The following is a 13,624-nucleotide window of genomic DNA, read 5'->3' on the forward strand; positions in this document are numbered from 1 at the left end:
AATCACCTGACTTTGACAATAGTAAAAAATTCGAGTAATATAAGCAAACAAAAACTCAAGACATTATCTTTCTATTTTTTGTGTAAAGGCTAATTTTGAAAAAAGTGCTTTTTTTTTTTTTGAGGAATAAATTTGGCCACCCTTATAATTCGCTCTTAAAATTGTATGATGTTGGGATTCACATTGTTATCCAGCAGTTTGAAGGTTAGCCCTGTTAAACCCCACACATTTAGCTTACACAGTGAATTTGAGAGAGCAGTTTTAGCCGTTGCAGGAGACCGAGTCTCCTAAGGCAATTAAAAACTCCAAAAAGACTTTGAAGTCAGGTTTCCATTACACAGAAAATAGTGTAGTCGTGAAGGACATCCCTGACAACTGCCAGCATGCTCATAGGGTCACCTAAAGGTCAGACTATTAGAAAACTAGATACCAGATTATATACTGCTCAAAAAAATAAAGGGAACACTTAAGTGTTCCCTTTATTTTTTTGAGCAGTGTATTTCAAATTCAATTCAAAAATGCTTTAATACCAAAGGAAAATGAAACCCTTTAAAACCTCATTAAGATTTCAACGATATAGATACTGATGATTGTGGGCAGGAAGTGTTTTTTTGGTCATACCACTGCTGTTGTATGACAATTTGATGAAGTGGATGCTCGGAGTTGTCTGTCATTAAACCAACTAAACCATTTTAAGAAAAGAACCTCATACCAACTTTGCAGTATAGAGATGGAAGCACGATAATTTAGGAATATTTCTGTTGCAGCAAAACCTGTCCAGCTCACCATCATAGATGTCATGAGTTCTATCATTGTTCAAAGAATTCTTGAGACGAAAAAAGATTAATTGAATGAGAAGTGTACCTTGTGAGAAAACTGGCAAATGCCTCATAGTCGAAAGTGTGAAGAAAACATTTTCCTCAGACTGTTGACAAATACGGTATTAAGGTTACAAGAAGCATCTTCCTGAAGTTAATTTAGAAAAGTGAACAACACTACCTTCTACTATGTTGGGTGAAATCTTTATTTTTTCTTTTTTTCCTTTGGAAATATCTAGTTTACGTAAATTAAAAATAAGATTCAACATCTCTGATCAATGCTTATGAAAATGCCAAAAAACATATATATATATATATATATATGTAAGTAGTCTGTTTTGTCTTTTTTTTAAGTATGCTTCTAAACTTGTGTGGAAAAAGGTTTTAATTCCTTTATCAAGTTGACAGATTTCTGACATTCTCACTTTTGTCCACACGATGGCAGTGTGGTCTAACCTTTCTGTAGTTCCGAAGAGCGTTAGGATTTTGGGGTAACAAAGGTTACTATGGAGACCTCTCGCATCTTTTGTTGTCAACTTAAGCGTAAAGGCGCCCAACAGCTGCTACATGGACCCCTGTAAAGCTTATATTACAAATCAAGAAGTAAGAAAATATTAACTATTAACAGTACGGTTTTGTATTTTTAGCTTACAGTTTTAACTTCTCGTGGAAGCATTTAAATGCCACATTTGGACTCGCTTATTCACCCTTTTTTTTTTAGCGACAGTTCGTCAAGTTCAGTTCACAACAACCGCGACTTCCAACCAGAAGAGCCTTACAGTGGGTTTAAATCGGTATACGGCAGTGAAATAAACTTATTCCTCTAGCGAACGGCCACAGCACAGGCTGTGTGGTAATGGTCACACACCACGTAGAACGGTGGGCGGATCTGTGCAACTGGGAACCAGTAACGAGCTCCGTCGGCGTTAGCCAGGCAGGCTAGCAATGACGGTTTGGATCACTCCTAGTTCTACCGGGGATCGAATAGTGTTCCGACAGACATGATTTTGTGGAGACCACCCTACAAGTAAGAGTTCCAGTTAATCCCACGAGTCTCACTCCGACCCGTGTGTTCTTTCATTCGGGAAATTACGTGTAAAGGGGAGCGCTTGCTGTGGCTTTGCTTGTGAATCTTCCTACAGCAAAGAAATCGACCGATATGGATGAACGAGAGATCTATGTTTTGTTTCCGCCAAGATTTTGTACGTTACGTCTTTTTGCTTAAGCCCAAATGTGCTCTGGTGGTTCTGTAAACTATTTGCTGCTTTTTTTTTAGAACACATTTGTAAGCTCACAGCTTTCTATGAGACTGTGGTGACAGCCATATTTCTCTGGATTGCTGCCTCTGTAAGGATGGCAAAGGTGGAGCTGTGCTAGTCATCATTGCCGGGTTTAAAAATATTATTGTTGTTTTAAATTGCTGGTGTGGCGAATACTATTTAAATCCGGTACAGGGTGGTGTCTCAAAGTGGCTTAATTTTCACGTGTCGTGATTAACGCTCCTTTCCCAGTGTGTTAAGTCAGGAGAATGGCCTGGTAATGATGCCTTCAGGGACTCCCTCGTTCATCCGCACTCTGGGAAGCATTTTTTTTGTTGTTGCTGAAATATTAGGGAAATAACGCTGTTCAAGAGAGTTCATATAAGCTTTATTTATATAGTTTTAAGCTAAACTTTGTAATTTCTCCGAAAAAGTAATCAATAATAGGCAGTAATGGTAAGACGCGTAGTTCTGAATAAAAACGTGCATTTTTCAATTAAAAAAAATCAGTTTGTTAAATGGTTTGACAATATCTCGTTTCCGTTAATAAATAACACTTAATCGACCTAAGGACAGCAAGTGTAAGATTTTCAGACAGCACTGTTTTTACTTATTATATTTTATGGATTCTGGCACATTTTTATTCACAGTAGAGACGTGCGGTTTTGCACCGATAGGTCCAGCTCACGATTCAAACGCGGACTATACGACACCGGATGCGTTACTCAACTGTCCGCCGGTGAATGACCCAGCGGAAGCGTTGACGAAAATAAGGCGGAGTCTTCCTCGTGCCTGGAATAGTGTTTGTCATCCTACAGTTGAAAACTGTTCGTCGGGGGACTTGTTATGGCTTTCACGCGCGGCTGAATCTGTTTTATTTGAACATAAAGACCCGCTCCTCCCCGCCGTTCCCATACCTGGCGTGCGGACTGCCTCGCCGGATGACAAATGAAGCTTAGCCACTGACATGCAGCTAATCGCGTCTCTTGTTACGCAACAGGGGAGGGTCCATAAAAGGGGCACATGTTGAAATGTTCAAACCTATTCAACCCAGCAAACAGAGTGGTGGTGTTTACATTTAAGCGTTTGACAGCGTGTCTACACTTCGAAAGAGTCGGAAAGAACCAGTGACCCTGGACCGAGGATTTCCCTTATCTATTATTATTTTTCATCCAGATCTGGTAAGACAATCGTGTTTAATCGAATTTATTACTACTATTATTATTCTCATCAGGCGAATATTATGGACTGCTGTGAACATTTAATTTTGAGACTGTCGTCATATTGACACATCCAGAAAAAAAAAAGTTGTGCTGATTTATTTATTTATTAAAAAAAATAAATAATAAAAAAAACAATCCAGCCAAAATTCTCCCATAATCAATATCCCCCCAGACTTTACTTTGATCAAATTAGCCTTACTGTCGGATCTCGTGGAAACATTCAAACGCCCACATTTGGACTCGCTGTTATTCCTATAGAGCTGCCGTGTTTACATCTCTACTGCGCTGTTCCAGCCCGAGCCACGTGTTGGCAGCTGGGGACCATGTGGCCTTTGTAAACACTGCAGTCTTGTTGCTTTCCATCCGCCACGCTGGGCTGGTCCTGATCTCGCTGAAACTGGGCGGACAGCTGAACTTTTTTTTTTTTTTTTTTTTTTTTCGACCTTATCTGAAATATTACTTGCTAGAGTGTCTGATTCCCCATTGTGTTCTGAGAAATAGGCATGTATTATGAAGTGACGCAAGGATCATTTGCATCCATCTGTCTGATACACTAATTATTGTACTTATCGGGCTTAAATGTAATTATTGTTGCAGGAAATGTCAGGTTAATCACGTGATAACTAGCAGATAGTTTGAAGTCATCAGCCAGATCCTTTTGTGAAACAAAAGAGTCAAGTGAATGAGTGGGCTGAAGAACAACAGAAAATGAAGGTAACTTTTCCCACAGATGATTTGTTACAGAATGTCTCAGTCAGATGTTATCTACCAATTCAGCAACACATTGGATGGGAATGTACAATACAAGTAGAAATCTGCTTGTTTCCTTTTACAGCAAGGATTACATTAGTGCGTTTCATTCTCATCTACTAATAACTTTAATTTCATAATATGACCCAGCAGTCAGTTATTTTTTTTTCTTCTTTCAAGACCTGACTCATTTATTATTTTATGTTCAACAATAAAGTCTAAAAGGGGCTTTGTAAATCCCGAGCCCATCAGAAAGATCTGATCTGGACTCCAGTGCATTGTTCGCATACAAACATACCTCCTGCCAAGAGGTTTAACATTAAATCAGTGCAGCAAAACAAAGTGTAGAATTTCTCTGTGGGTGTAGGAACAGAGGCTGGCAACATCTGTCATAGTAACCGACCAGGGATCTTTGTTCACTTTGTTCTACTTTCTACATGCATTTTAAGCATAATTACTTAAAAAAAAAAAACATTTGTGTTGCAAACTAAAGCAAAGCATTGAATTTTTTTTTCTAGATTTACAGAGCTCTACGTCTCTAAAAATCCCACGGGATATGGGACAGAGATATCTGTACACACAAAGCCCAATAAAAACAAGTGAAGGACATCTCCATACGTTCTTAATAAAACAGACTGAGACAAATTAAATATAGAAGTCTTACATCACAAAATGTTTAATTTATTTTATTAGGGATGCGTTTCATTTTCGGGCCTATCACCAATCTTTAAAAAGCCTGACCTGCCACTTCAGGTTTTGGATTTTCAGGTCGGATTGCCACCCTTTCACCCCTACATTACCCAGTCAAAGATGTGCCAGCTGAGCCCGTCTTATTACTTTTAGAGGAACAAACTCTCTTGTTTGTAATTTGAGTGTCACATTTTTAAGTACTGGTCACTATTATCCTTTTAATAGTTTTTTTTTTGTAAATCTGCAGGAGACTCAAGCTCTCAATAATCAATCCCAGCTTGCTGCTGGGATTGATTAGCAATTAGCTTGGTTGGCCTTTCTAACATGAGTCTCTGTGTGCCTTACTTTGTTGCGCTGTGGTGAATTTTCTTTCTAGAGGCTACTTTCATGTTTTATTTTTAAGCACATCGCTGATGCTGAAAGCGGCAAAATAACTGAGTCTTCCTCACTCGGTAACAACTTTCTTTCCACGGATTGTCGTCACTTGGACATGGTCGTTTTAGTATAACACGTGTTCATTTCTGTAAAGGATTGTATTTTTACGTTTTTGGGTGGCCAGTCGAGCCCAGTATCTGCCAATTTAATTCACCAACTGATTTTTCTGGGTTTCTTTATTTGTGTTGTATTCAAGATTTTATTAATCAATTTAAAGTGGTCCCATATGATGTTCTGGTGATGTGTCCAAGGTGTAACTCCACTCCCATGATGTTAGAATAAGCTAGTTTACATAATGGAAGGATGAATTTACTGTAGACCCCTTCACCTGTTCTTGGCTCAGTATTCACGGCCTTTCCAGTGTAACTCTATTCCACTTTATTCGGGGAAAATTCGCCTGCTTGCGAGATACAATCTACAAAAGAGGATTATATCTGAAATATTGAAAAAGAAAGCGCAGCATGGGAAGCTAAATTCTACCGGCTGCTCTGGTGTTGGCAGAGCAGCCAATCTAGGAGCTATGTTTGTTTTCCTTGGCACTGATTGGCTGTACCTCCAGGACTGGAGATGGGGATGGCCGTAGATGTTAGCTTCTATGAAAGTGCGAAGATGATTTTTGCCAAAGTATATTTATTGTTCAAACTATTTAAATAAGCAGTTATAAGGTTTTTTTTGGGGGGCCCCAGGGTTAAGTGTTTGTGGATTTTAAGTATTTACAGACGGACGTCGTCTGTCCTTGCCACCATGAATACCTCGGCTTGCTCCATTATTATTATCATCGATTGTGAGGACATTTTCAAAAGCTTCAATGGTTTGTGCTTCAAGGCTGAGTTTATTAATTGGGGGAAAATTTGCTTCTGATCGAGACTAAACAAACCCCCCAAAAATAGTCTGATTTAGTTCAGATGGAACTGAATCTCCACGTAAGTGGTGTTTACCAGACCTTTATTAACAACACAACTTTCAGGCCATGAAGATACCTTGTGTTGGTCCAGGCACACGGGTTTGAGGTAAAAACTTTAAATATTTAGGAAAAGTCCAGTTTTTGAAGTGGATGAGTAAGTGTGACGGCACACAGATGAGTGTGTGAGTTGTACAGAGACAACGTGGAGATGAGGTAGGTCAAACTGGAGGACAGAGGTCACTGTCTGGATCTCTCGCCACCTTCCTGACACTCTCTCCCTCATTCTCTCCTCTCTCCAGCTCTCTCTTACTCCACCGTTGTATCTTTATTGTCGCTGCCATCTGTTCCATATGCAGCAGCCCAATTAGAGAGTTGCTCTTTGACCCCACCTGTCCAAATTCAATTTGGAAGTGCAGGACTGTCCTCATGCTCCCGCTTCCTTCTGTTAACTGTCGCAGTATTTTCTATGGATCGGCTACGGAGACTTTGACCTTTTCCTTGTTGTTTTTTCTGCAGGGCCTGATTTGATCCGTCAGCCTTATGTGGGTTGGGTTTTCACCTCCAAGAGTCCTGTGGCTGTCAGCTGACTATGGTGGTCTAAACGGAGGAACCCCAGGAAGAAGCACAGTGTGCGTTAGCTCTTACCACAGCTAGGTAGGGTCCAAAAGACGGAAAGAGACACGGACCAGAAGAAAGATCGAGAAACTTGTTTAAACACAAAAAAACATGTCACGAAACAGAGAACTGGTGCTTTTCTACATTAAGTTTAAACTATCTCAGAGGAACTATCCGATCCAACACATATTGCCCAATGAGCCCCCGGACAGCACCGCTGCCAGGGACGCGGCCGGGGACGGGGGGATGGACGACGAGCAGACGTTGGAGACGCACGCTAATGGGACTTTTAACGGGACAAGTCCAGGATCCCCGAGGCGGCAACAGGCGGCGTCGGCGTCAACGATGGACGCGGTGAAAGTGACCCTGCGAGACACGGCCCGTGAGTTCGAGCTGCGCTACTCCCGCGCCTTCAACGACCTTCACAGCACGCTGCACATCACACCGGCCACCGCCTACCAGAGCTTCGAGAACGTGATGGACGAGGTGTTCCGGGACGGCGTCAACTGGGGCCGCATCGTGGGGCTCTTCGCGTTTGGTGGCGCGCTCTGCGTGGAGTGTGTGGAGAAGGAGATGAGCCACCTGGTAGCCAGGATTGTAGAGTGGATGACCGTCTACCTGGATGAGCGGATTGAACCTTGGGTGGAGAGCCAAGGAGGATGGGTGAGTCTCATAAAAAGACACACACTCTCACACTCAGACTGTTAAGTCTCATGTTGTTTGCTTGTGCTGCCACACTCATAAAGAATACTTTGATACGCTGGTCTGATTACATAGGAAAGTTCAGTTCAGATTCCCGCATGGAACATTTCCATGTCGACACCTTTGTTTGTAGAACCCTGCTGGCAGCAATCAGATTGGAAAACAGAAATAAATACCTTCCTTATTTTTGAACTAGATGTGGGGGTTGACAGTGCTGCTTTACAATTTAAACACTTTTTACTGTCACGATGCACCAATAAGAGGGTGGAACTGGCTCTGATCGCTGGAAAAGTGATCAGAACCACTCATTCAATGCATCAAAGATGATTGATCTACAAAGGTATCAATCAAGTTGATACCTTTGTACTTTGAGTTGACTGAAAGGTAAGATAAGGTAATTTTATCTATATAGCACATTTTCAGCAATAAGGCAGTTCAATGTGTTTTAAAAATCAAAGTTTATGAAAATACTGTTTCTGGCATAAAAAATGTGGATAATTTTTTAATTTATTTTTTTAAGTTTCTAAACTACAGCATCTGTCAAAGAACTTGTAGAATTATTGTCTTTTTCTGTTATATCCATAGAAAACGTTAATTTACTGATCAAATGTAAAAAAAAAAAAATAAATAAATTGATAGCTGATGGCAGCTGTAATATTCAACCAAAGAAAGAAAGTGGCATCAGCCAGACAAGCATGATTGGTACATCACAAACAATAGAATGTTTCTTTTTATATAAATGTGATGAATATTAGCTGAAGACTGCTGTTATATTTAACCAAAGAATGAGAATAGAAACCAGAAGTCGGCCTGAGCCAGACTAGCGTGATTGGAGCGTTCCTTGTGTGTTGTGTTTCTCCGTCAGGACTGCACCTGCTTCACCATGTAGTGTTAATGTGTTGGATGCTTTGAGTCTTGGCCGCCTGCCGATGTTGACCTGCAGGGCTCGGTTTTCATTTCATCACACGCTGTGTCTCTGCTACCCAGCCGTGAACATGCCTTCGACTCGACGACACACCAGGCGTCCCGTCGGCCGTCCTGACCGGCAGACGGGAACAGACGTCTGGATTAGCCGCGTTGGTTGAGGGGAAGGTTCTGCAGGAGTCGGCACACGTTGTCAGAGAACCGTCTGGGTTTAGAACCCAGTAAGAGCAGGATGTTTGCGTGGTCAGCAGCTGTTTCAGCTGTCCACTAATTGATCAGCATCTGGGAACTCGATGAGCTGGATCGAAGTGGGGGGGCTTAACGGGTTTTGTACCGTCCTGCAGCCCGCCTGCCTCAGCGATGAAAGTTCTCCTCACAGGGAAAGATGAAGTCCAGGGCTTTTACAGATAGTCCTTTGTTCATGTGGTCAGTTGATTGGCTCTGCGCTTTGTGCTTCCACTCCCTCACCATCTGACCAGTTTATCAGGACAGTGTTTTTCTCTTGTGCTCTTTGCCAAAGCAGCTGCATTCACATGAAAGCTATGCATGCCTCTCCTTTTTTTCCTGGGTGTAGTTGCTCAGTGCAGTGCAGCATTGCTGTTTTCTTTGTGTTGTATCACCTCCAGGACAGTCGAGGTCAGCTGTTTTCCTTTGTCCCAGCCGTTTGATTTTATGATATAGAGCACCAGAGGGAGGAGCTGTTTATAGTCACCCACTGCTGGATAACAACAGGTCAGAGGTCGGTTCTATAGAAACCGACATCTCAGCATTCGGAGGCATGTTTGTGAAACTACAGCTAGGTGGGCATAACCCTGCTGTTTGTGCACAGAAACACATTTCAGGGTTAGTTATCTGGATTTTGCAGGAGTTTGATTTAGCAAACGGCTAACAGGGTATGTTTTGTAACCATAAAACTTTACAACATGCTGTTAGTTGTTACATAATTGAGTTCCCACCTTTAAAAAAAAGCACGTGCTGATCTCATGATTGCACTCCAGCTGCACTACTTCGTTGGTGGTCTGCACTGACAGATTTTAACCACTGCCAGCATTAGGTTTTAGAACTATCTCAAGAGGAATTCCATACATATAGTGAATTATACATGCATTGTTAAAACCCCACGAGGACACAAGTGTCCTTTTGAACCCATTGGATAACATGTAAGTTTTTTTCAGGTGGCAGTTAAGGGATAAATCAGATTTAACATAAGTTAAATAAGGAGGAGATACGCCAATCAGAATTTTGTGACTCATTTCTGACTCTTAGTTTATATAAAGCTTTTTCACAACTCACCAGATTCTGCCTATTCCAATCATTTTGAAACAAACGGAGTTGTGATTTTTAAAATGCATCTTTTAGTAGCAACTAGCTAGCAACTTTAGCTAGCTAGGGCAGCTTTGTTGTGATGTATTCATTTTTATTGTTATCTGCTAAAGTCGACTTCAGGTCAGTTGCCAGTTCCACACTGGGTACTGCTAACTAAAAAGCTACTATGAATGAATGAATTTGGCATTGTCAACCTTGAAAACGCTTGATTTCCTAATGTATCTCTGAGTTTCATAACTGCAGCAACAAATCCTAAGCGATGTGGAACTATAACGCACTGAGTGAATGGGGAAGTTTGCATGTTGAGGCGGAAAATTGAAGCACGTCAAAATGCAGCAACACAACGAAGCTAATACGACATAAAAACAATGCCATACTTGATGGAGTTTGACTACATCGAGGCTCACTGGAGTAAAAAAGACATATGGAGGATCAAATAGCAGGTAAAGCAGCGCACAGCTCCAAACACTCATCCGGATTAGCATGACGGTCAGAAAGCTAAACAAATAACCCGCAAAATTATTTAAGTCTTCGAGCTGCGATGTAAGATGCTGGTTTTGTTCTCGCTGTTGAACCGCTGCTACGCGCTACAGGTAGTAATATTTCACAGGCGGAGCGCCGCTTCTGCTCCACCTGGTAGTGACTCTCACACCGAACCTCTGCTTAAAGCTGCAGCATCTAACCTAAAAAAAAAAATTTTACATACGTATTAAAACTTTCGCTGTCCTAACATGAGACAGATAATCTCTAAAAAAATAATCTATTTCCTCCCTGTTCTGCATAATTACTCCGCTCAGTCAGTAACAGCCACTCAGAACTAGCAGTAATCAGCTAGCTGCCATGCTATCAGGAAGTTTTCATTCAGTAACTCAGAATTGTTTATTGTAATGGATCCTGTATTTGCCTTTGAATGTTAAGTTTTATACTTGAATTTTTTTGGCAATGTTGAGAGGTTTTAATTTGACTCTTTGCATCATTTAGCCTCTTCAGAGCCTTCATATGTTATCAGTCTGTTAAAGATAGTATTATCAATAGCAGTACAATTTGCACAATGCCTGTTTTGTTTAGTTTTCTTCTTGGAAAAGTTATTAAAACGAGTTTTTGTCTAAATTAAGGTGAATTCATGGTTCCTTTTTCCACATAATGTAACCGGTAGTGTTTATGATAAAAAAATTTAACAAAAAGATTAATTATGTGATCGGTATCGGTGATCGGCCCTCATGGGTGATCAGTATCGGCAGGAAAAAACCTGATCGGCACCTCTAATTACAACTGCTTCAGAACTACATTGACTTGGAATGCAGTTGCACATGATTGATGTGAGAGTGAGGGGTTTTTCTTTTGGTTTCATAATCACCAAAACGGTGGTTTTGGAGATGCAGCGAGTATGTTATTTGAAAACATGAACCATGAGGTAGGTCTAAATTTCCCATCATAACCACATGTTGACGTCAGTGTTGTTGATAAACACATCTATCCATTGCCAATGATCTCAAGCTTCCTCCATTTGGCTTAGCATAAGCTACATCGGTACTATTTTAGGCATAGATAAGTGCCTGTGGCGTGCTAACTAATTAGCATGTATGTCACACGGACTGGGAGACATGAATGACTTCATTAAAAAATTTTGAATGATCAGGGTGATGGATGTTTCCCTTTACAGTTGTTTCACTTCTCCCATGTAGTTGCAGTTAGCACATGATGTTGCTTCCTTCCTTTTTTTTTTCTTTGTTTTGTCTTCATTTTATTTTCTAGATCCATTCAACTCAATAAACTTGTTGGGTTCTGATCTGTTTGTGTACAAACTTGGCCATTTCCAGTGGCCGCCCAACTTGAGATTTACCGCTAGGTGTTTTACCGCTGGTGCTGTGACTTTTCCCGTTTTCTTTTTATTTATTTCCCTTCTTTGTCATTGCAGCATTTCTCTTCAGACTCTGCCTACACTTTCTCTGAACCATATCGGTCTCTTGGTAAAAACCCATATTATACTTTGTTGTGGGATTTTTTTTCTTCTGTCTTTTATTTCCTCTTCTCTTCCTCGCTCTCCTCCCCTGACGCCTCCTCAGAGGAGAGAAGTCAAAGCCGTTGGCAGATGTGGGTATCGCTGTGAGGCAGGTGTGCTCTTACTGTTAGCTGATGAAATATCAGTCTGCCCCGAGAAGCAGCAAGGTCACTCTCTCTCTCTCTTTGCTGCGCTGAAATATTTCTCAGTCCTTGCTCTTGTTAATTCATCGTTATTATTGCAATAACAATGAATTGGAGGAATTGAAACTGAAAAGAAAAAAAAAAAACAGTCGACATCATATGTTCGATCTGAATGAGTGACATGAAGCAATCCTTTGTGTTGTAGAAATGCACTGATTGGAGATTTTAGTGAATCTTTGACTGGCTGATAAAACAGAGCAAACTTGCTGTAATGCGTCTAGCCTTTGTGAAAGCTTGCTATCTGCTAAAGTCTTCTTTTTTTTAAAAATTGACCCCCTCAGATATATTCCCACCCTTACTTCGATGTATGTACTCTAACTAGCAACTGTGAAGAAGCTAAATATAAGCTGATAAAAATGGAACTCAAAATCTTGCTGAAGTTTTTTTTCTTATTTAATCCATTAAAATTAATTCAATAATTGAATTTGTTTTTAGCAAAACTTCTATTTAAAAAAAAAACCTACTTTGTCCATTATTGTTACAAGAACTAATCTGGAGAAAAGGAATTATTTGTGAAGGAGCCATCGATTTTAGACGGCCTTCGTTGTGACATAATCAACCTTCAAATGTAACTTTCAAAGGGTGCAACTCCTGAAATCTTTTGTTTATAAACATATTCTGATGTTGGCTAGCTTTCAAGCTACTTTACTTAGCAACAACTTCCACACTGAAGTTTACTGGACTTTAGAATTTATCTGAAAAAAATTATTTTGGGGAAGCTAAGAGCGTTAACCTTTTCAAAATGAGCCAAAATGTTAAAGTGCTAAGCTAAACTCAACTGGTAGCACATTAGCAGATGTTTCCCACCACCGCAAATGTAGGAATTAAAAGTATCTAAATCACATTGCAAGTGTTTTCGTACTTGAAATACACACTTTCATTACTCCTACACTTGAGGTTTCGTGGTTCTAAAAGTGTTTAATACTTATTTTTTTATTTTACCTGATAGTGCACAGTTTCCTTATTCAATGTTTTATTTCACCTTTTCAACTCAGAATTATTTTTGTTTGTTCACTGACTGAATGTAAACTCATCCAGAAATCAAATAAGGATTATTTCATCATATTTACTCTCTGCAACTTTTCCTTCAGCTTGAACTGGACTGGTGGCTTTTACAAGCAAGAGTAAGAGTAACACCTTCTACAGAATCTCCTAAGTATGAAAGCTTTTGATATTTATTTTTAGTCAGATGTCGAGAACAGCAGTGGATTCACCCATCTAAATTGAAATTCATTCGCAGCATTGTTTTACTTCAGGATTCGTCGAATCTGTAAATATTAAGACCGCATTACTATTCGAGCACTCAACCCTTAATATTATTTTTACTCAAATGTCCAAAACGCTGCAAAATCTCAGAAATTGAGAACGAGTGCAATTTTAAATTTGAAATATGCAGAAACCCCGTCTATTCTAAAGTATACTGAGGAGGTTGCACTTTTTTGCTGAATATTTCATAAAATGTTGTTCAAAAGACAAAGGAAACCGAAAAGCAGATTTCCAAACTGGGGAAATAGTTGAGTTGGGCACGGGAGGAGGAGATGCATATTGAAAAGTGAAAGGTGTTTTGCACAACAGAGCATCCCTCGCTCCCATCAGGAAAAGTGAAAGCCTGAGCTTAAACGATCCCGTCGGAGCCTATTTTGGAGTCTTCCCTGTCCGGGCTGCTGAGATATCTGATTGGAGCCGAGAATGGGAGATAAATGGGTTCAGCCAGAATTCTCTCTCTGCAGCTCGCGCTTTTAAAAGAAGCAGGCAAGTAAAGCCATATATTGT

The 13,624-nt window shown here is 40.3% G+C and overlaps 1 protein-coding gene across 4 annotated transcripts in view; it reads left to right on the forward strand.

Annotated features, from left to right (window-relative positions):
• Positions 1-1,309: 1,309 nt before the first annotated feature.
• bcl2l1 (BCL2 like 1) overlaps positions 1,310-13,624 on the forward strand; it is a 47,291-nt gene continuing 34,976 nt past the window's right edge. The window contains exons 1-3 of one of the 4 annotated variants that reach the window (XM_081608645.1): positions 1,483-1,845; positions 3,171-3,258; positions 6,596-7,357. In XM_081608645.1, coding sequence (XP_081464771.1) covers positions 6,806-7,357 — 552 coding nt within the window. In that variant the 5' untranslated portion in view covers positions 1,483-1,845; positions 3,171-3,258; positions 6,596-6,805. Of the gene's footprint in view, positions 1,422-1,482; positions 1,846-1,872; positions 3,259-6,595; positions 7,358-13,624 lie in introns of those variants that run through there. The other 3 variants (XM_008412817.2, XM_008412818.3, XM_008412819.3) reach the window with 3 other exon arrangements.

Source organism: Poecilia reticulata, chromosome 7, assembly GCF_904066995.2.
Source record: "Poecilia reticulata chromosome 7, P_reticulata-male-v2, whole genome shotgun sequence".
NCBI classification, from domain to species: Eukaryota; Metazoa; Chordata; class Actinopteri; order Cyprinodontiformes; family Poeciliidae; genus Poecilia; species Poecilia reticulata.